The 23465-nt window shown below is 41.0% G+C and overlaps 2 protein-coding genes across 2 annotated transcripts; one reads left to right on the top strand and one right to left on the bottom strand.

The window, feature by feature from the left end:
* Positions 1-1377: 1377 nt before the first annotated feature.
* tspan13b (tetraspanin 13b) lies at positions 1378-12072 on the top strand. The gene is made up of 6 exons (XM_079570651.1): positions 1378-1467; positions 4685-4852; positions 8628-8708; positions 9036-9149; positions 10034-10144; positions 11566-12072. The coding sequence occupies exons 1-6, from the start codon at positions 1405-1407 to the stop codon at positions 11638-11640; spliced, it is 612 nt and encodes a 203-aa protein (XP_079426777.1). The 5' UTR covers positions 1378-1404; the 3' UTR covers positions 11641-12072.
* Positions 12073-15926: 3854 nt separating this feature from the next.
* On the bottom strand, positions 15927-22276 carry agr2 (anterior gradient 2). Its single transcript, XM_079571526.1, has 8 exons — positions 22246-22276; positions 21430-21551; positions 20442-20505; positions 19689-19741; positions 18862-18938; positions 18303-18366; positions 17100-17183; positions 15927-16061 (listed from the first exon to the last, which is right to left on the bottom strand). Exons 2-8 carry the CDS (start codon positions 21536-21538, stop codon positions 16012-16014), a joined length of 501 nt encoding a protein of 166 aa, XP_079427652.1. The 5' UTR covers positions 21539-21551; positions 22246-22276; the 3' UTR covers positions 15927-16011.
* Between the last annotated feature and the right edge of the window lie 1189 nt (positions 22277-23465).

The raw sequence follows: 23465 nt of genomic DNA, 5'->3' as shown, positions 1-23465 counted from the left end.
AATGGTGTCTAATGAGAGTGTTCCGGCAAATGTTTTGGCCTGTTCCCCCAATCCATCACATCAGAACAAAAGTGTTCCTGAAAATACTAATTTACAAATCAAGCACTGGATGTGGGTAAAGCCAAAGTGTAGAAAATGTGCTCGGTTAAGGTGGAGGGTAAGAGGTTAAAGGAACAGGCCACCATATTTACATACGGAAATAAGTTCTTACCTGAGCTTAGACGAGTTGATGCGTACCTGTCGGGTCTTCGTGCGTGCCCTCAGTCACGCCCAACGATCAATGATGTTGTTAGCATTTGCCCTCTCTCAGTATATTCCTACAGCTCCAAACGGGGGTGAAGTTGGAAGCTACCACGCTCTTTCACGGGCACAAAGACCAGACAGGTACGCATCAACTCGTCTAAGCTCAGGTAAGAACATAATGTCAGTGTGGAAAAACGGTGGCCTGTTCCTGTAAAGGATATTATGCAAAATGGACTTTTTCAAGCTTTACATCATGTTATTATGTCATTCCCTCATTAAAAACATGCCTGAAGTGTTGCCTTGGCACATTCACGTATTTTTAAGTAATCTGTAAAAACTCTGATGGCGGCCATTTTAGGGATAGGTTTGCCTGAGTCCTCCTAGGAACGCCCCCACCTCCTGGAGACGCCTCCGAGCTTTCGTCACCAGCCGAGTAACCAACCACTGCTCCTCAGCAGAACCCCCTCCCCACTGATGCCACAGACAGCGTGTGGAGGGGGCGTGTCGGAAAGGCTCAGAGGTTCTTAAAGAGACAGAGGCCTATTTCAAGACATTCACTACAGCCATTTTGAGAGAGCAATTTCATACAAGGCAGTTATTCTAATTTACTGCATTTACAGACCAACAGAAGGTTTGGTCGTCATTGTAGTGTGATATAGACTGGTGCTATGTGATTGAAAAAAGGATAATACCCCCTCTTTAAAAATGTGCACACCTTTAACCTCATTGAACTTGTCTGGAAGTTAGTAAAACACACAACACCGGCAAAGGGTTGTGTCATGAACTGGCTTAGGTTTGGCGTAGTCCATCAATGAAAAACTAATCACTTTCTTTCTAACCAGTGCCTTGGCTAAAACACAGGCACTGGTTCTACACTGTTCCATGCTACGCTTCCCGTTTTCATTTGAACTGACCTTTCTCTCCACTTCCTGCGTGCCGCCGTCTCTCTTGACGCACCCTCATGACGCATCGCAGTCTGAGGAGCGGCGTTGCTGGGCACTGTCTATATTCCAGCGCGACCTCAATCATCTCCTATAGCCTATATCGCCTCTTTTTTCCCCCCTCCCCATTTTTTTTTCTTCTACAAATTCAATCCATAAATCCAACAGTGATTTTGAAGATTTCTCTGTGATTAGATTTGCTTCTTTCCCGGCGACAAACATGGGCTGCGCTGGATTCACCTGCTCCAAACACTGCCTGTGCGCGCTCAACATCCTCTACGTGGTGAGTACATGGACCATATGGCTCTAACATCATGATACAACGGCTTATGAAGAATAAAGAATTGTTCATTTGGGGCTTGGGGGGGGGGCAATGTAGGGAGCGAAACACTGTAAACAACACTCCGAGGTCAGCGAATGATCAATTATTCAACCGCGAGGAATCGGATGCGCGCGGTCGCAGTGAAAGAAAGCGGCTTGATTGGGAGGATGTGGCACGGGAAATGTGTGCTTAATGTGCGCGTGAAAGGAAGACAGGGTTGTTTAGAGTGCGTTCCAAAGGTATTTCCGAGCATTTTTTATGGCGCTGACTGCTGCAGAGGACGTCCTGTGTGAGCTTTGCCTGCTGATAGCGCGTTCTTATCAACACCGCCTTCTCTCCAACTCCTGCTGGACTGGCAGAATTTGCCTGCGTGCGCGATACCGACGTTACCTGTGAGGCGATGGGAATGATACGCAGGCCTCTAGGTGGAGTTATAGTCTTTTTTGTGTGTGGAATGAATGGAGCACTTTAAGACGAGACTGCAGATTAATAGAGATACATTAACCCCTTACCTCCCACCTGAACCGAGCACAGTTTCTCCAGTTTGGCTTTAGTCCAAAAGCTTCTGGGGAAAAAAGCTGTGAAAGTAGCAACTGAGACGAAAACAATGATGGAAATGTGACAAAAAAAGTGACGAAAAATTGATGAAAAAGTGGCAAAAAATGTCACAAAAATGTCACAAGAAATTGACAAAAAATGGAAGAAAAAATGACCAAAAAATGACAAAAATTTGACAAAAATGTGACAAAAAATTGACAAAAAATAGATAAAAAATTGACAAAAAAATGACAAAAATGTGATACAAAAATTACAAAAATGTGCTAAAAATTTGACCAATTTTTTTTTTTTAAATGACGAAAAAATGACAAAAAATTGATTACAAAATTGACAAGAAAAAGAAAAAAATGTGATAAAATTTTTTTTTTACAAAAATGTGATGAAAATTTGACAAAAAAATATTAAAAAATGACGAAAAAATTACAAAAATGTGACAAAAAATTACAAAAATGTGACAAAAAATCACAAAAAAGTTACAAAAATGAGTTGAATACCCAACAAAAAAATGATGGAAAAAAAATCTGATCCTCTCGGTTCAGGCGGGAGTTAAGAAGTTAATTAAATCTTAACTGTAGATTCTAAACTTAATCGAATTTACTGTATTTTTTTTATTTTTTTTTATTTTCATATGCTAAAGGCATGTGCGTAAAAATCTTCGGAATTGCATGTATTTTCAGGGTGAAATTTGGATTCATGGAAGGAGCTAGATTTAAATGTATGGGTTTATCTTATTTACTCCTGGTAAGAATTACAATCTGATCTAGTATTTTGGGTTGGCCTATGTGTTGTTTGTCTGAAGCCGTAACATTACGTGGAGAGGTTGTCCTTACTTTAGCATAATGGCAAAAATGGCCTTTGTGTTAGAGAATAAACAACGGTGTCCGAGAGGATTGATGAAGAATAGGCAGGAGTCTGGATGTCTTCTGCGAGAGAAGTTTGTTTACCATCGGTACGGGACCCGGAGACATGAACTCGAGACATTGCGCTGGTCCTACCGTTCAAATCTGCCTATGCCTCCACAGAAGAGGGATACATGCCCTCTGTCGAGCGTCATACTGGAGCAAAACATTCAGGAGGGAAGACACCTGAGCACCACAGTCAAGGCTACGACAGAGATAGTACGACTTTACGTCTTCTGTGGGAGCATGGACAGACTTGAATGGTAGGACGAGCGCAACGTCTCGAGTTCATGTATCCAGGTCCCGCACTGATGGTAAATGAAGACATCCAGACTCCTGCCTATTTTTCATCAATCCTCTCGGACACCATTGTTTATTCTCTAACACTTTGGAGTTACAATTCCTCATAGAAATCCTTATTAAATCCCTGTTTCTTTGAGATCTGAAATCTGAAATCTGGACCAATCTGGGCCAAAACCTGAAAATTGCTCTGCAGCAGTGGCGGTTGTTGATGTAAATTCTAGGTGGGGCTGTTGTTGGGTAAACATTTTGCACTATCAGATCTTCGTAAAATGCATTTACGGCTGCCTGTCAGACCATAAAGAAGCATTTAACCCCATATCAGCAAATCCCCACCGAACCAACGTTACAAACATCTCTCATTAACCAGAGCACAGAGCATCAGGCACCGCAAGGCAAACGTTCTCACTATGAACGACAGTCAACAACTGACACAACCTAATTTTAACAGCAGACTGTTAAATCCTGTTTAAAGGTAGAAAGCAGTGCAAACGATGGGTCATTCTGGGTTCATTCTGTCCCGAATCCACTCATTTACTGGAGCCGTGACTCAACTCGACTCAGGACGTGACTTCTTTCTGAGGCGACGTGAGGTTCAGGTTAGGTGATGTGGACCTGTGGACCGTCTTGACTGATTTCGCTCTCAAGTCCTCTCATGCCGTGTCCGCATTTATAAACTTTCTAACAAAGCTTTTAAAGGATTAGGGATTAACTTCAAGGGGTAGTGAAATGCTATCAGAATTCACAGGAGGGTCCCTTGCTATTCCTATTAAGGAACTATTAAGTACTATTACATTCTTTTATAAAGGGCTGGACTTGAAATTGGACTCAACTTTTGATGATAGTGACTCAAGCAACTTGGACACGGACTTGCACATTCAGAACCTGAAATTAGACTGAGGACATGAGGTTGACTCGGCCTTCAATATTGATATTGAAGTCCTATTTGAGCTCCTCCACAGACTGAGTGCACATGGGGAGGAGGAGTATGCCAAAGTTTAGGGGCCACCACTGAAAAGGCTCGGTCTCCTCTGGACACAGACAAAAGGAGCTGGTCTGCAGAGGGTAGGGCTCCCGCAGCCAGCGAGTGTGGACGCTCATACACAATCAATAAAACGTATTCGACGGGGCGTGTTCCTGTGCCTGTCAGCAGACGTCCCGCTGCATTTTGGTCCCCCAACAGGCGCTGGAGAGCTTTGATCCAGCTCTGTGTAAAGGGAGTTGCGGTAATCCAACCTCAAAGTGATAAAAGCATGGATCGCTTTCTTTAAGTGTTTTTCTGGCAAGTAAGCCTTCATTTTAGGAGGAGTCCTCGGTTGGAAATAGCTTGCCTTTCTCAGCAGATCCGATGTGTTTGTCAAATGTTGAACTCCTAGACACCCCGCAGATCTAATTATGACCTGTATCTGTTGCCCCTGCAGATGGTGAGCCTGCTGCTGGTGGGCATCGCGGCCTGGGGCAAGTGGCTGGGGCTGGTGTCCAGTTTCCAGGTGGTGGGGGGCCTCATCGGAGTGGGGGTCTTCCTCTTCTTTGTGGCGCTGGCCGGACTCATCGGGGCCATGAAGCACCACCAAGTCCTGCTCTTCTTTGTATCCTTCACAAAGCCGACATTCAGGGGACGCTCAGGTAACCAGAGCTGAGGGGGAGACGAGGCTCCAGGAACGAGCCGTGATTTTGGCACTTTTTATTCTTATTTTTTTTAGACTCTGGGTGACAAAATGTGCCCATGTGTGGCCACCGTAAACATCAACAAAAGGCTAGGTTACTGTCTGTGCGTCCTTTCTCTGCTAATGTTTGGGCATTAGCCTCTTTCAGAGTTGGCTTCAGCGCGTCTCAGGTCGTCGTCACGGAGACAGATCCCTGGATAAACAGTGAAAGAGCAGAGTATCCTCCCGACGGCTCCGGAATGGCACATAACAAACAGACAGGCTCCAGGAGCTGATGGAGACCTGTTTACAGGATTAGAACAATCTCATTTCACATCATTAAAGCTGGATGTTTGAATATCCAGGATAATGGTCACTAAGGATGTAAAGCGGCACCTGGCATGTGTATATTTGTAAAGATCACAATTCCCTAGTGTCCCTGACCTGACCCTGACAATACAGCGATATCAAAAGCTTTTCCTCATTATCATGGACTTTATGTTATGTGGCTGGCCTTAAGGCATTGCAAAAGAGGATTGCAATACTTACTACGAAGCTGGTTGAATTGAACTTGGATTTGTTCTTCAAACCCAGACGTGGAGCTTCTGATACCTGTGAGGCGATGGGAATGATACGCAGGCCTCTAGGTGGAGTTATAGTCTTTTTTTGTGTGTGGAATGAATGGAACACTTTAAGACGAGACTGCAGATTAATAGAGATACATTAACCCCTTACCTCCCACCTGAACCGAGCACATTTTCTCCAGTTTGGCTTTAGTCCAAAAGCTTCTGGAAAAAAAAGCTGTGAAAGTAGCAACAAAACTGAGACGAAAACAATGATGGAAATGTGACAAAAAAGTGACGAAAAATTGATGAAAAAGTGGCAAAAATGTCACAAAAAATGTCACAAGAAATTGACAAAAAATGGAAGAAAAAATGACCGAAAAAATGACAGAAAAAATGACCAAAAAAAAGACAAAAAATTGACAAAAAATTGACAAAAAATTGACAAAAAATGACAAATATTTGATAAAAAATGGACGAAAAAATGACAAAAATGTGATTTAAAAAAATAACAAAAATTTGATAAAAATTTGACAAAAAAATACAAAAAATTGACGAAAAAATGACAAAAGTGTGACAAAAAAATGACAAAAAAATGATGGAAAAAAAATCTGATGACGTGAGGAAAAAGATCCTCTCGGTTCAGGCGGGAGTTAAGAAGTTAATTAAATCTTAACTGTAGATTCTAAAGCGGCACCTGGCATGTGTATATTTGTAAAGATCACAATTCCCTAGTGTCCCTGACCTGACCCTTACAATACAGCAACATCAAAAGCTTTTCCTCATTATCATGAACTTTATGTTATGTGACTGGCCTTAAGGCATTGCTCTATTGCAGTGGCACTTTAAAAAGTAAAAGAGGAATACAATGCTTACTACGAAGCTGGTTGAACTGAACTTGGATTTGTTCTTCAAACCCAGACGTGGAGCTTCTGTATAAGTGGTTCTACAAAGCGCGTTATCGGTCGGTTTAGTTCATAGACACAGGGGCGGACTGGCCATATGTCCATTCTGGAAGAGCACAGAAGGGCCACTGGCTCTAGGGCCACAAAGTCCCGCCTCAACCGAGCTTTACCCAAATCTAAAAGCTGAAAAACGCGGACAAAAAACCCCCCTACAAAAACGTGAGAAAAACACAACAAAAAATGATAGAAAAGGAATTCCGTGGAGCATGGTGTACCACAAGGTTCAATTTTGGGACCATTATTATTTATTATTTATGTTAATGATTTTGCTTCTGTTTCTACGACCACCTTTCCCGTTCTTTTTGCTGATGATTCCAATCAAAAAAATAATAATAATAAAAAGCCGAACTGGGGAAAATGCACTCGTTATTGTTAAGGCGGGTGGCAAGAGGTTAAAATATGTATTTGTGGAAGTGCACAATTACGCTAATTGAGTCCAGGGCTGTTTTTCGGTCCCAGTCCGCCCCTGCATAGACATAATATTAATAGACTCACTTCTCCCCATTTGCCATAATAACCACGTTCGAGGGGGAATTCATGGTGGATTTACAGTTTCCTCCTACCCGGCTCTGACCTGTGTTCCTTATAAGGGCATAAGGGCGGGATCTTCACTGTAGACTCGGCCTTCGTGTGATGTGTAGTTCATTCGTAGCCACGCCATTAGCTCTAATGCTAACGGCCTGTCAATCAAAGTCCGGCCCTCATTAGTGTAAAATGTTCCTTACGAAAACCAGCCTGGTCCCTGTAGTCGCGCCTAACTTTAAAGTTGTTTTTTTTAACGTGTCTATAGTGCAACGGTAGCTTATGGAAGACTAGCTTATTCTGCCGCCCCTATATGGAGGTACTGCATCATGTGGGCCCCGAGCGTCCCGGTCGTAAAGCAGCGCAACCAGCAGCCATTGGTTTGGTTAACCCTGGGTTTCTCTGAGGACTTGTGAGCGCGTTCGTGCGAAACAGGAAGAGTCAGCGCCAAGCGGCCAATCACGGAAGGGACACAGACACAGCTCATTTGAATATCAAAATCAAGCTCACTAAACTCATGGCGAATATTTTCTACAGCGCCATGAACTGCGCGAGTCTGAACAAAGCTGCGCATGCGGAGTAAGTTCACATCTTCATTGCAACTGAATGAGAAATGAGAAATAAGCCGTTTTCATGTAGGCCTATGTACAATCTGCGTCAGCCACATCCGTAGTAAAAGTTACAACAAAGTCGCTACTTTTAAAAAATCCACGCGCGCTTTCAAATAAAGGACTACAGGACTTCTTCCTCCTCTTCCCTCCCTCCGTACTCTGCAGAATTTGGGCGAGAAAGCGGAGGATTCTCTCCTCTGATTGGTCAAAGAGCCGTCTTCTCATCAAAACTGAGAACTAAAGCTGGTCCAGAGCTAAGGGCATGTTTCCATGGAGAGCAATAAAATGGTTTAAACACTGACAGATGTAGCTATAATCAATGATACACTATAATACGGTGAGAATTATAGTAATGAATGAACCTATTTAATACTTAGAGAGGGAAGCAAAAGGAAACAAAAAAACACAATAACATGGAAGTCTCCCTCTGCCTGTGTATCTATTTTCATACTTTCACAGTGGTTTCAAGACACAATTTAAGTCAATGTTCATTGCCTTGGCGGGGCCGGGAGTAATATCAAATCCTAAAATGGTTTAGTTACTTTCCGTCTCTTAAATGTTTCATGCCGCCCTCGGAGCACAGGTGCACTCTCGCTCCAGCGCACCAGAATGTTCCAGCCTCAGCGCATGGGGCCGTGTTTTGGAAAATACATCTTCCATTCATGTATGCATGTGCAATAAGAGCCGGCGCGGACTCAGATATCACACAGGGCTTAGGCCAGTACTAATAAGTCTGCATTTTCCGACAGGGCTGAAGGGGACTTTGTAGGGCACACTTACAACGTCCTATTATGTCAGATCGTTTTTTCATAGAAGGGTTCAGAGGTCGACCGATATGCCTTTTCTTTTTTTTTATGGCTGATACCAATTTTGGGGGATTTTGATTGACCGATACCGATATTCAAGGTTATTTTGGTTTATATGTCTGTGTATGATGCTTCTAAAGTGTAAAATGTGAGTGTCTTGCCCTGTTGCTGTATTTTGTCCCCCCTGACCTCCCGCTGAATATTGATGCCGTGTTTCCGCGAGTGCTTTTTCCTTGACGGCCTGTGTGCAGTACATGATCGTCCTCTTCCTGGTGTTCGTGGTTCAGCTCTCCGTGTCCTGTGCGTGTTTGGCCATTAACAGGGAGCAGCAGGTGAGGCTATCAGGCGACACCCACTTATTCAACATATGCAACAAAGCAACGTCCCGCCGGTGAACACCTATTACTCAAGTAGGGTAATATTCAACATCTCGTTCTGCAACATCAGCCCGGGCGCCCGCAGTCCAGACTCCAAATGTTTTACTTGATTAGTTAATGAACAAAAACAAAATATTTCATTTAACACACATACAACAAACGAGGCACTGTTACTGCTGTGGGAGGCTGTAGAACAAACAGCTGGCATTCGCTGTGATACTGCCCCCTTGTGGATATGTGTGACTTTTGGAGGAAAATTTAAAAGCGTCGTGTTTCCCGTAGGATCACTTGCTGGAGGTGGGTTGGAACAACTCCCAGAGCACTCAGAGAGACGTGGAGAAGAGCCTGAACTGCTGCAGCTTCAGACACGTGGACTACAACACCACCTGCACAGCTGTAAGTACACACAAACACTGCCATTTTTACCACAGCTTCTACTACTACTACTACTACTACTATTGTTCATTCTTGTTTCCAAAGCCAACCCAAGTAGGTCTTTGTTCTTCTCTACACAAACGCTTCAGTCTTGTGTTGATGCAGTACAAATACTACGTCAACTCTACCTGTGTTGCTTTAACTACACAGTAGTATAAGTACTGCATGTACAATTAAACTATTGTATTTACCCAATAGGTGGCGTTCACGAGTTCGAATGTGATGATGTCATAATGTCAGATGGAGGGCAGGGCCAATGCAACTCTATGGGAGAAATACAGTTTTTGGAAGAAATCTCCAAAACAAAAATTGACAAATGATTTTCCTCTTCAGTATTTGATCGTGATTGGATTCACAAACCTGTGATATTATTTTTTTGTCTGAAAGTCCTTTCTACTGGACAACATCATGGTCATGTTTTCGCATATTGTCACCACTTTTTGACATTTTTTAGAGATAATAATTGTACATTAGCTCATATGTGCCGACAGAGGAGACGATGAACTTTGTGACAGTTTTTGTTTCATGTGGATTCCTCCAGTAATGACTGAGATATGAGCCAAAAAACAAAGACATAAAAATATGCATTTTGTCAGTTACCACCGTTACCATAGTTACCGTCAGTTGACCCCCACCTCAATGTTAAACTATAGGCTCTTTAGAATGTTGTCAAAGTGTCACGTGAACGCTACCTATACTACAAATCCAGTTTTCTTTTCCAAACCAGTGTGGTTATTAATGATAAGAATAAGAATCAGTCGTGCATGGAGCTTTTCCATCTTGCCCAAGAACACAACAACAGTGTATATTTGATTGACTCACATAAATGTGTCCATTGTGTCCAGACGTGTTTCCCGAACCACTCGTGCCAGCCGTGTGCAGATAAGATCCAGCAGTACGCCGGGAAGGTCCTGAGGATCGGCGGAGGCATCGGGCTGTTCTTCAGCTTCACTGAGGTCAGACTTCTCAGTGTTGCTCCAATGTCAATGTCAATGTCAACTTTATTTGTATAGCACGTTTACAACAACACTAGGTGCCCAAAGTGCTTCACATACAGGTGCACAATATAAAATGACAGTACAAAACAACAAGAGAAGCACACACAATAGAGTTATAATACAGCTCAACTTGAATTGAACGCCAACGCAAACAGATGTGTTTTAAGGACAGTCTTAAAGGTTTCTATGGTCGGAGCAGCTCTGACATTTAGGGGGAGACTGTTCCAGAGTTTGGGAGCAGCCACACTAAACGCTCGATCTCCTCGCGTCTTTAAACGGGATCTGGGCACGTTCAAAGACAGCTGGTTCGCAGACCTTACTGATCTGACTGGGGCATAAACGGACAAAAGCTCAGAGAGATGCTCAGGAGCAGATCCATGAAGACATTTAAACACAAGCATCAAGATCTTAAAGTCAATTCTATAGCTGACAGGCAGCCAATGTAGGGAGGCCAGCACAGGGGTGACATGTTCCCGCCGCCTCGTCCCTGTCAGTAAGCCTGCAGCAGCGTTCTGGACTTGTTGTAGGCTCCACTTACATCTATTATACAGCTGTGCCACGATTAACATGGATTACAGATAGATTGTGGCTGTGACTTAGTGGGTTTTAGTGTGTTCTAACCAGTCACTGCGGTTCCATGAACAGGGGGGGATTCCCAAAACTCATGTAAAGACTTTCCCCTGAGTCGGCGACCTGCCTGACCCGATTATACCCAAACTGGAGCAGCATGTAACAGCCTAGCACAATCAAAAAGCAGTGAATTAGTTCACCGTTTCTGCACAGGATAAATGCCGAGAGGGACCATGTTAGCTACATCAACGATGCCTTTGTCTGTACTTGTTGGACTACTAGTTCAACAAGTACGACGGGAGCTAACTTTAGCGGCTGGATCAGCACCGAGAATATGTTTGGGGACAGACAAAATTCCCATTAGAGCTACAGCAAGCTCCAATCAATCCTGTGAAATAAGCACCAATAAAGGCAATAAATCCATCAGCTACATATAAAGCGCCCTTTGTGTTTGTTGAATTTATAGTTTATCACACAAATCTCATCAACAAGGAGCCGTAGCCTGGAGTAGCCTATAGGAGCATAGTATCTTCTATCTATCAAAGGCCACAAACAATACAAACAATCTGCCTCTGTTTGAGCTTAAAAACTGGGGGTCATTCATCCACATTGTCACTCAATCAAGAAATCCTTTTTTATTCGTATAGTGCCTTATAGAAAACAACAGGTTAACTACAAGAAAGTCCAATCTGTCTTAGGACTTGCACTACCAGACTGAATGAGCCGTCCAAATAAGTCCTCAGTTATTAGCACAGGCTGTATTTGTATTTATTTAAGCGTCGATAGTTATTCTTCCTCTCTGTTTTCAGATTTTGGGCGTGTGGTTGACGTACCGCTACAGAAACCAGAAGGACCCTCGGGCTAACCCCAGCGCCTTCCTCTGATCTCCCCCACCACCGCCTTCACCCTTCACACCCAACAGACTGTAAATAATGACTGATGTGATGTTGAGAATTCGTGTGAGGTCAATAACGTTCTAAAAAAAGGGCCTATTTGTTGTTGTCAGTGGCATTACAGGGCTGTAACTGAGCTTTTACTACTGGAGGCCTGCACTAGCACTAACTAAGAGATTTCTGGTGACAAACCCAAAAGGCATTGGCCGAAGCTTCGTTTATTTGACCTAGCATTTTCACAATCCGCTGTACGTTTTGTTTTAAGTTTTCTGTTCAACGTAAATAATGTTGTGCAGGACTTTAGTTCACCCTTAAAACAGTCACACCTCAGACTCCTCAGTTTAGCATTTGCTTGCATTTTTCCAAGCATAAGTTCTTACGGGGTATTTTTAAATATCCGACAAATATGCATTTTTTGAATCTGCTCAGTCATCAAAATGTAAGATTTTTTGATTAATAAACAGATTATGTGTATGCTGATTGCAATCTCCAGGTGCCAGGAGTCTATTTATTTCCAAACTGGTTTTAGCTATTCACCTTATTCCGCCCCGCCCACTTTTGCCACTTTTTTGCGTTGTCTCCAGGGGCGGACTGGCCATATGTCCATTCTGGAAGAGCACAGAAGGACCACTGGCTCTAGGGCCACAAAGTCCCGCCTCTACCGAGCTTTACCCAAATCTAAAAGCTGAAAAACGCGGACAAAAAAAACCCTACAAAAACGTGAGGAAAACACAACAAAAAATGATAGAAAAAATCATTAAAAAAACAACAAAAATATGACAAAAATGTGGCGACGTGACGAAGAGTTTCCATCACTTTTGTAGGTCTTAGCTTTTAAATTAGGCGTCACATTGTTGCTCTCCAGTCGAGAAGCTTTTAGATTTGGGTAAAGCCCAGTATTAAAAAAACATGAATCTAAAAGGAATTTCGTGGAGTATGGTGTACCACAAGGTTCAATTTTGGGACCATTATTATTTATTATTTATATTAGTGATTTTGCTTCTGTTTCTACGACCACCTTTCCAGTTCTTTTTCCTCATGATACCAATCAAAAAAATAATAATAAAATATTATATAATAAATATTCTCCGCTCAAATCTGATGTTTAGTCGATTGATTTGTGTAAAATGGCCGATGTTCATTTGCACCGACATGTCGACACTGCAGCGTTTCTCAGCGCGGCCTGAAAACGGCTTTGTTTTCGTGCAGTGGCTGATTTTATGTGGACTTCTCCAGCCCCATGTTAACAGATAGGAGAAAAGGGGCGGGCACAATTCATGGCGGCGCCCACGCGAGCCTCTGGAATAAGGTGAATAGGATCTGGCAACCCTGAAGTGTGGCACAGGCATAGCAGAGGTTTACAATGTTTTAAGTGGCTAATGAAAAGATAACTGAGCCAAAATAGAAACCTACCAGTGTTCGACTAGTCGTCTAGTGCTAACTGGTCACATTTATGAAAAATTAACAACAAGAAAACTGTACAAACCCGACCTATCCGCCTCCTCCGTCACTCTCCTGTGAAAATGAGAGGAAATGGGTTCTAGCATCTTGGCCTGGCAACTCAAGAAAAACGAAACGTTGACTAAATAAAGTGCTTTTTCAGTTTTTCAGCATAAATGTGAGCGTGACTAAATGGCAGACACGGTTAGCTTCAGTTAGCGTGTACATGTATTGCTATTTATTCTCTGCTAGTGTATACGTTTACAACTCTGTGTGGACTGAAAGGTATTTAATGACACAAAATGTCCAATGATATGCTTTCGACATGAATGGATTCAAATTGCCATGAGGCCATTTTTTTGTTTCATTGTTTAAATATTTGATTGATTGATTGATTGATTGATTGAGACATTTTTACCTATTTTATGGTGAGAATCTGTCCTCAAGGTTCAATGTATTACAAAATTTGTCTCACATAGCATAACTTTGACTTCTGTTCTTGAACGCAGCACCTCGTACCCGGCGTAACTTTAAATTATTGACTGAAAATTGTACAGAGGAGTGAGCGTGTGGATTTGAATACTGTGTATGTGGCGTGCCTTATGTGTTGTTTGGCCTTTTGCATGCTGTATAATATGAAATGCCGTAAGTACATGGCACTAACTGTTCTCTTCTTTGTACGACTAATAATAAAACTCTAATAAACTCTAATGTGGTGTCACCCATCACTACTCAACAGTCCCGCCCACTTCCGGTCCTTTGCCGGGGTCAAGAAACTGAAGAAACCGCTTAAACACTTGCACGGTTGCCTAAGCGCATGTATTAGACTTGCCGTAAAGTCAGGCTAATATTAAGGTGCTACAGAAGGCAGAAACTAAGAATATATAAATACTTTTTTATATATATATATTATTGCCAGATTTTAACCTCTTACCACCCGCCTAAACCGAATGCATGCTGTCCTCTTTCGCTATAGGCCTGTGTAACACCTCATCTGAAAGCTAAGACCCACAAAACTGATCTTTTTCCTCGTGTTGTTGCTGTGTTGTGTCACCTTTTTTTGTTTCTTTTGGGGGGTTTTTTCCCCAATTTTTGTTGCATTTTTGTTGAGTTTTTGTCACATGTTTGTGTTTTTTTGGTCACGTTTTTTGGACAGCTCTTCCACGTTTTCCCTTTTAAATATGGTTACGTGAAGTGTTCCACTACAAAGTATAATTAAACAATGTGGATTTTCTAAGCGGATAAAAGGGGGGACTATATTGTAAGGCGTAATAATACCAGGAGTAAATTGGCATCCGCACAGTAAAGTGAAGATTACTGCGCGGATTTCGAACTACTCCTGGTATTATTACGCCTTACAATATAGTTCCCCCTTTTATCCGCTTAGAAAATCCACATTGTTTAATTTTGTGTAATTATACTTTGTAGTGGAACACTTCACGTAACCATATTTAAATAGGGAAAACGTGGAAGAGCTTGGAAGCTTCTATCTTGACCTGTTTTGGAGCTAGAGTGGAGAGAGGGAGAGGCTAAATGCTAACGCCGTCTGTGCTGTGTTTACGTGACTGAAGGCACGGGTGAAGATCAGACAGGTCCTAAAGAACTCGTCAAAGCTAAGGTAAGATCATATCTCAGTATGTAAAAACGGTGGCCTATTCCTTTAAACAATAAACAATATGTCAATTAGGAAAATAGAATACCACAGAAAAAAGCTAGAACTATTCATTCAGTCAAAGAAACTATATTTTTTTTAAATATATTTTTACAGATATTAGTGACGTGTTGACAGCTTTACAGCGTCTCCATCTCTATGGACATTATGCTCTCGATGTAACAGATTTTGGCAAATGGAAATCTTTACTTTGACGTGTGTTGTAATGATGGACCTCAGCGTTAGCTTTAAAGTAAAATCTAAAGTGCTCCGGTGTCACGGTTTGATTAAATTGGATATTCTGTGCACAAAAATACTCATTTGTTTAAAGCAGTACTAAGATAGTCATGCCCCTAGAGGTCATAAGCGGCACTGCAGGTGTCGTAGCATGTTGCGTTTTAGTGACAGAAGCGTGCCGGAGAAGAAAAAACAACACAACAAAAGCAGACCAAAAAGCTACCATTAGTTTTGTAGGTCTTAGCTTTCAAATGAGGCGTTAAACTGACCTATAAGCTGAACAGGTAACTAGAAATGTTGTTTTTTGGTCTCTTTTTCATTGGAATTTTACGATAATATCTGTCAGTGAGAGAATTGGCCCCGGCTCCTGGATTTACCGTAAGTGGTGCAATCCTGCTGTCCCCCTGTAACAGATAAAGACATCTGTGTGTCCGCCTCGCGCAATCTCAACCCGCAGCATGTTTTCAAAGAGGTCTTGGCATGCAGCTGCCTTTGATTAGATACAAAAGAAATATATGACTTTACTTCATGCAAGTTGGGTCGTTATTTCATCATTTGCCATAATCGAAATCCAATACCTTAAAATGTTTAGAAGTGTTTGTCTGCACTAGCCTGAAATAAAAATAAAAACTACTATCTTTATTAAATGTTATTTGGCTATGGAACCTTATACCACAGAAAAGAAAGAAATTGTACTTTAAAAAGACAGTGCTCGTTTTCATATAGTGGAAAACAATGAGATTACCTTTGGACTATGATATCCTTTATCTTTTGAATAGTTTCAGTCTCGTCAAGCCGGTTCTGAAAAGCCGCTTGGCCACTCGTGATGCGGAGCAAGCAAAACAAAAACAACAGAACACTTCCCGTTGAAAATAAGGAGTTTCATATTTATTCAAGGCTTGATTTTTTTTTGGTATGCAATAAAAACTCCATCATTTAAAAAAAAGAAGCGATTTGTCGACAGTGCGTAGATTCTGCTGTAAACTCGATGTTGTCTGAACGTCGGGACCATTGGAAAACCCAAAGGGGCGTGCTCACAGCTCCGACTTGTAGAGCTTCAAGGCCTTCTTCAGGTTTTCGAACACTGCAGAGGCAGAAACATCAGAGAAAGAGCGTCAAATGTATGTGATAAAATACTACAAAAAGATAATGAAGTTATAGATAGAAGTCAAATATTGATTTTAGAGAATTCCCGTTTTTTAACCTCTTAACTCCCGCCTGAACCGAGAGGATCTTTTTCCTCACGTCATCAGATTTTTTTTTTCCATAATTTTTTTGTTGGGTATTCAACTCATTTTTGTAACTTTTTTGTCATTTTTTGTCACATTTCTGTCATTTTTTTCGTATATTTTTTATCACATTTTTGTAATTTTTGTGTCAATTTTTTGTCATTTTTTTGGTCACATTTTTGTCATTTTTTGTAACATTTTTATCACATTTTTGTCACATTTTTGTCATTTTTTCATACATTTTTTCGTACATTTTTGTCATTTTTTCGTACATTTTCTATCAAATCTTTGTCACATTTTTGTAATTTTTTTGTCAATTTTTTGTCATTTTTTGGTCACATTTTTGTCATTTTTTGTAACATTTTTATCACATTTTTGTCACATTTTTGTAATTTTTTTTGTCAATTTTTTGTCATTTTTTTGGTCACATTTTTGTCATTTTTTGTAACATTTTTATCACATTTTTGTCACATTTTTGTAATTTTTTTGTCACATTTTTGTCATTTTTTCGTACATTTTTTATCAAATCTTTGTCACATTTTTGTAATTTTTTTGTCACATTTTTGTCATTTTTTGTAACATTTTTGTCACATTTTTGTCACATTTTTGTCACATTTTTGTATTTTTTTTGTGACATTTTTGTCTTTTTTTTGTCCATTTTTTGTGACATTTTTGCCACTTTTTCATAAAGTTTTTCGTCACTTTTTGTCACTGTTTTCTCGCTTTTTTGTCACATTTCCATCATTGTTTTCGTCTCAGTTTTGTTGCTATTTTCACAGCTTTTTTCCAGTCCTTTTTTGGACTGGGGTAAAGCCAAACTGGAGAAAATGTGCTCGGTTCAGGTGGGAGTTTAGGGGTTAATCCCTGCCACCCGATTGTACTCAGTGACCTACATATTTTGGTGTCGCTGGGCTCGTAGGCGTACAGGCGGTTGGAGTAGCGTCCGGCGATGTCGGCTCTGACGGTCATGGAGGGGTCTGAGGAGAGGGGACAGGGAAACATCTCATTCAATAAACGGGTCATCAGAATCAGAAAACATTATCATTCTCTGCAGCGACTTGGACAAACATACACCACGGAGCAGACGTGTACACTGGGTGCTACAGCTGTTTACAGTGGGCCATCCAGACCAAATCATTTCTAACAAACAAATCGTGGAGGGGAAAAATTATTTTAAATAGCGATTAGCTTTGATAAAATTGCAAAAAAAACATATTTATTAATTTATTTATTGACATCTTAACCCCTGCCTGTGTTATTCTTGCTTTTCCGGCACATTTTTGTCGCTCTTTTGTCGATTTTTTTCACAAGGCTTTTAGAATTAAAGAGGGGGTATTATGCTTTTTTCAATCACACTACAATGATGACCAAACCTTCTGTTGGTCTGTAAATGCAGTAAATTAGAATAACTGCCTTGTATAAAATTGCTCTCTCAAAATGGCTGTAGTGAATGTCTTGAAATAGGCCTCTGTCTCTTAAAGAACCTCTGACCCTTCCCGACACGCCCCCTCCACACGCTGTCTGTGGCATCAGTGGGGAGGGGGTTCTGCTGAGGAGCAGTGGTTGGTTACTCGGCTGGTGACGAAAGCTCGGAGGCGTCTCCAGGAGGTGGGGGCGTTCCTAGGAGGACTCAGGCAAACCTATCCCTAAAATGGCCGCCATCAGAGTTTTGACAGATTACTCAAAAATACGTGAATGTGCCAAGGCAACACTTCAGGCATGTTTTTAATGAGGGAGTGACATAATAACATGATGTAAAGCTTGAAAAAGTCAATTTTGCATAATACCCCCCCCCTTTAAGGGTTAAGAGATTAATGGATCACATGACATGAGATCACATGCGCTCTGGGGAGTAAAAGCATTACATATTTAAATTATAAGGTGTACAAAAAGCTAACAACATGTTCCTGTTGGCTTTGTCCTTGAATACACAAAGTGGAGCGACACAGCCCACACCTCACTGTGACGTGGACAGCCCTGGAGAACTGCGCTCAGAGTGAAAGGTCAACGGTCCCACCCTCATCCAGCTCATACTAATGTGTTCTAAAATGCATGGGACGCTTGTATTGATTTTCTGGTTAATATTTCAGACTTACCAACAAAGATGATTCTGGGGACGTACTGGCCGTCAGGGGAGAGGTTCTTGTCCGTGGTTTCGTACTGCCAATGACAACAATGTAAATAATAACCAATGATAAACCACTTTACAAAGTTTTGCTTCGAGTTTGAGACTTGAGGAAGCATAATTCTAGGTCCAAGACTGCTTCTTGTAAGGGGCTTGAAGCGATAATACAAGGGATTATACAAGATAAAAACGAGACACAAGCAACCATTTTTAGCTAAAGGCTAGCAAATCAATGGTGCCGCGATGAACGCAATTAAAGTGTCAAACGGCTCGGAATAGGTCCAGTGGGTATCTGAACTTCAAAAGTACTTCCTGGTTCTTTTTATTACACAGAACAATCCAGGAAGAACTTACCTTTCACATTTTTTTCATACATTTTTAAGGTTTTATGCAAAGATTGATCAATGATGTGGTGTCTGTGGGACTTATTATAGAAGTAAAAAAAATATGATTCCAAAATCTCAATGAACATGTTAAGAAAAGGAGAAACAGGCACTGATCTTGAACCCTTGCAGCCTACAGTAACTCACCATCAGGTTGAGCACCACAAATTCCTCGTCCAGTTTCTTCATGATGGCATCGTCCTCGGAGAACTTTTTCTTCAGGGCTGCAGAACAAACAGGTGTGTTTCAACCAGGATCAAGGAAGAGCCGACATTTAACACTGAACATGAGCAAACACATGACTCAGACCTGTCCAAACAATCCTTTTGTTGACTCTGACTGAACAAGTGAGGACTCAAATGTAAATGTAAAATATGAAAAGTATTTGAAAATGAAGGGAACTGAAGTCCACATAGTCCAAGCTCTCTATTATAACTTTTCAATTAAAGTCCTTCCGCCCCTGTAATTTACCTTTAGTGGATTTAGCCAAGTCTCGTCCACATAAATAGATTTCTGATTTTATATCAGAAGGATGACTTAAATACTTCGCAAAAGAATACTTACTTTTTCAAAATATACATGACTAAGTTAAACATAAGTTAAAGACAGGCTCATTGTTTGAGATTAGTTGAAATCATAGATGGTATAATAGCGATAGACTGTGGAAGGTATGCCTTGCCCAATTGTGAGCGGGCTAACTGAAGCTTGTACATGCTAGCAATTTGGCTGGGTTTTTGGAGCCAGCGGCCAGATGTTAATAACGCATCCACACAGCATCCATGCTTTTCACAGTCTATGGTTCAGATAGTGGCTCTATTTCAAGGAGTGAAACTATCTTATATTTATTGGCATGAATATAAGGAACATGTATTGCAAGTTTTATTCAATGTTTATTATGTAGATTGAAGTCAAAAGACATATTTGACTAGTCTTGAGCTAAATAGTAGCAGTCGAAACTAAAACCGTGACCGTACCTTTGCTGTGTGGACAATCCTCCAGGTGGAAAATCACCATCAGTGGCTTGTTGCTGTCGACACAAATGAGTGATTCACAGTTAATAGAGCGACATGTTTTGGGAAAGGACGACAGTGTTCCTGTTAGTGCGTTAAAGCTGGGATACCTGATTTTCCTGTTAGCTGTGCTGCTACAATTGATTGGAACTGTGGTTACAAAACGTTTCCAGGGCGACAAAGGCAAAAGTGACTTCATTTTGTTCTGCAGCTCAGGGTGCAGGAGCAAGAACTTCTTCTAGTTTTAACCTCCAATAAAAAATGTGCTATGCTTGGATGCAGACAGCATACATGGACTGTTTGTTTTCCGCTGTGTTTACAATATAGTCTCTAAAAATAAGTCAGGTAACCCAGCTTTGATTTGCAAGTTTCTAAATAACAATCTGAAATGACCTGGGCCGCATTTATTCAGGTAATACTTCATTTATTCATGAAAACAAAACACCCTGTCTCTATGGGATCTTGTTACTCAAACCTGTAGTTATGACCTCAACAAACATGAGCTGAAATACAAAACTTCTTCCCTGTGAGTTCAAAAAGGCTTGATTTCGTCTTAGAAAATATTGGGAAAATTCGTAAAGAAAAAAATGTGTAAGTGAAAGGAATGATTAACCGTCATTGATCAAGCTATTACTCATTTATGTAGCATAAGCACTAGAGCTGTAGCTGTATGTTTAGAGCCTGGCTAAATGGATATTGTGTCGCTGGTTTTCTCACTTTGATCTGGACCAGTACAGAGCCTCCTCATAGGTCTGAGCCCAGATCAGCTGGTCGCCCCATCCTGCAAAAAGAGTATAGGGTTAGTCCTGGTTCGAATTTCACACAGAGTTTAATAGTTCAAACCGTTTGCTGGTAGCAGATTGCTATATTAAATTGCATGCAATGTGTGTACAACTGTGGCGGTTTGGCTCCTAAAATATAAGAGAAAAACCCTGGTTGACTTTCTTTTTTGCTCCAATCTTGAAGTGAGTGAATGAATCAAAAGTATCACTTACAGAAGAACAAGCTGTTCCATTGGCTTTGAAGTTAATACACTATTTCACTGTTTCGTCAAATACGTTTTACATTTTGTTTGTATGAGATTGGGTTAGATTTATTGTAAAACATTTAGTACCAAAATCAGTTGATCTTTACAAAAATGCATTTTGCTACGAAGCCGTCCATATCTTACGGATGGGGCCTTCAAACATGTATTAATATTTAAAATGGGTGACATGTCTGAACCACGTTGGATGGATTATGGATTATGGACAGATACTATGAATTAAAACTGTTTCTTCCCATGTGCATGTTTGAATATCTGCCATTGAATTCATTAGTTTAAAGTTGAAAGTTGAAAGTTAGACAGTGGGTTCAGAAGGTTTTAAGATGTAGGACTGTGTTTCTAAAAATAAAACCAAATCAAGTTATTTTCTAGTGGCAAACGCTCTACACTGAATGCCAATTAATACACTAATACATGAAGACAATGCGAAATAAGACGAACAGCAATTTCATAGTTTCAAAAGTACTCTTTAGTTGTCCTGTAATTGAACACAATTGAAATATTCAAGTTCATTCAGCCGCTGCAATGCACAAATGCGGAGCCTGAGGGTAGATTTGTCATTTTGAACATTGTCCAATTTCTACATAACCACACACACGCTGAAACACAGTATTAACTCCTTAATCCACAGCCCAACGGGCACCGTCTCCCGTCACATACCTCTGGATAGCGTCTGGGGGATCCTCTTGCCAGACTTGGGGATGTACTTGCCAAAAGCGGAGGACAGGGCCACCAGGAGCACGAGCAGGGAGAAGGCCGCTTTCATCATGTTCGGCTGCTTGCTGCGAGAAGCACAAACGCACCTTTGAGAATGAGTAATCAGAGGGTGTCAAGTGTCAGCGCTAAAAGAGACGGATTTGTCCCTGAAAGCGTGATGTCGGCATGCCCTTATTGTACACGGCACCGCTTGTAGACAATACAAAAGCATAAGTGCCGACACACACCCACACACAGTGATTTGCACGCCCTTGAAAGTACTTGTTATTTTGTCAACTTAATCAGTGGAATCATAAACTCGAAATGATGCCAAAGGAGGCTTTATATATATAGCACATGGAGGCTGAATATAAGCTTAATAGACTAATAATATGTTGCATTTGATTATTATAGTTCCAACTTCCACCCAAATGCAGGTAAGCCTATTGTGATTTAGGCTAATAGTTAAAGCTTGGCAAAGACAAAACTATTGCATCAAAGAAAATCTATTTTGCATATTTAGAATAAGCATTAGAAAAGACAGGCTTTGTGTTGCAATTCAAATATTGACTGAAATTTACACTAGCATAAAAAGGCTACAATGAACAAAGCTAATAAAGGATTTAGCTCCCATGGTCACTACTCAGGCCAGTTTTCTAAAAAGGCTACAAAAAAAAGTAAGCTAACAGTTTCCCAACAAGAGATTAGCTAAAAAAAAAACAATGGAGTATAGTAAGCTAGCATCACGGAAGTTGAGGAGGACACGTCTCTGGCTCATACCTGTAGCGGGTGTGGAGTTGAGGAGAGGAGATGAACTGGACTGGATACGGTCTGCCCTCACCTGACGCTTATAAAAACACCTGTCTCAGCGCGCCCCGCCCCCTCGCACGCAGGCCCCGCCCCCACGCATTCCGGACCGCGCGCGAAAGTGGGGGAGTGAGAGAGAGGGAGCGATGCGATGCTACGATTGAGGGCACTTGGCCACATCTTCTCCTTTCGAGACAAATCCCCAACATTATGTATTAACTTCATGTTATTTTATCAATAGGCTTGTGTTATAATTCATTGATAGAGTTATATTAGCTAAATAACGCCATTGAAGAGGATGTGAGGAATAGCCTATATATTGAACTAAAATCAAATCTAGCTGAGATAAGTAGCCTAAATTTGCCTTAAGCCATCATGTTTAACCTGAAAGAAGCCATACTTACTTGTATTGTGAACTGAGAAACGCGGGAACGTCTTTCAGTACAACATTAAGAACGTAAGGGTCCTTATTTCATTTGTACATATATTTATTTTTCAGGACCATGCACAATTACTTCAAGCTCCAGAGCACAGATGTTTGTACCGTGTGGGTGAGGTGTCATGTACTATATAAGTAAGGCAAGGCAAGGCAAGGCAACTTTATTTATACCGCGCATTTCGTACACAAGGCAACTCAAGTAGCCTAAGTAAGTGCTTTATTTGACATTGTACTGTGTCCTAATATCATTGTATAGAAAAGTGCAGATAACTGTAGGCTCATAGTTTCTTCAGCACCATCAAATGCAAAACAAACAACGATAGCGTCTGTCATATTTATTTTATGATGAGCATAGTATATGCTACAATAAAAGACTATAATAAAACCCACACATCCAAATCAATTATCACAAATAAATATTTACTCTCAATCCTTGTTGGAGTGACATTATGTCCTGCTCATAAAAGAATGTTGAAGCATTTTCTTCACATTAGATGAAAAAAGTTACATGTTGTGTGTTATGGGCCCTTCATCACGTTGTTTTCATTTCTGCATTTAAACATAAAGTTACCTGCTCTGTTTGAATGCAGTCTTTTGCAGCAGTGGATCCAATCCCAGAGGAAGAGTGAGGGGCCTAGGGTGAGTTTGGACAAAGGTCCCATTCACTGGAGCTCGGATGTCCTCTCTACAGGACACTGAGGACAGACCATAGCACCTTCATTACACAGACCTGTACTCATCTGCTCGCAATGGG

This window comes from Gobius niger (assembly GCF_951799975.1).
Source record: "Gobius niger genome assembly, chromosome: 14".
In the NCBI taxonomy this organism is placed as follows: domain Eukaryota; kingdom Metazoa; phylum Chordata; class Actinopteri; order Gobiiformes; family Gobiidae; genus Gobius; species Gobius niger.
Note: the sequence above shows the minus strand (reverse complement) of the source record. Positions and strands in the feature narration are given on the sequence as shown.

Coding starts and splice junctions, on each gene's coding strand:
- tspan13b (XM_079570651.1), top strand. CDS start 1,405: ATGGGCTGCGCTGGATTCACCTGCTCCAAACACTGCCTGTGCGCGCTC. Junction 8,709..9,035: donor CCATTAACAGGGAGCAGCAG/GTGAGGCTATCA, acceptor TGTTTCCCGTAG/GATCACTTGCTGGAGGTGGG. Junction 9,150..10,033: donor ACAACACCACCTGCACAGCT/GTAAGTACACAC, acceptor CATTGTGTCCAG/ACGTGTTTCCCGAACCACTC.
- agr2 (XM_079571526.1), bottom strand. CDS start 21,538: ATGATGAAAGCGGCCTTCTCCCTGCTCGTGCTCCTGGTGGCCCTGTCC. Junction 20,506..21,429: donor CCCCCAGACGCTATCCAGAG/GTATGTGACGGG, acceptor CTCTTTTTGCAG/GATGGGGCGACCAGCTGATC. Junction 19,742..20,441: donor CTGTACTGGTCCAGATCAAA/GTGAGAAAACCA, acceptor TTGTGTCGACAG/CAACAAGCCACTGATGGTGA.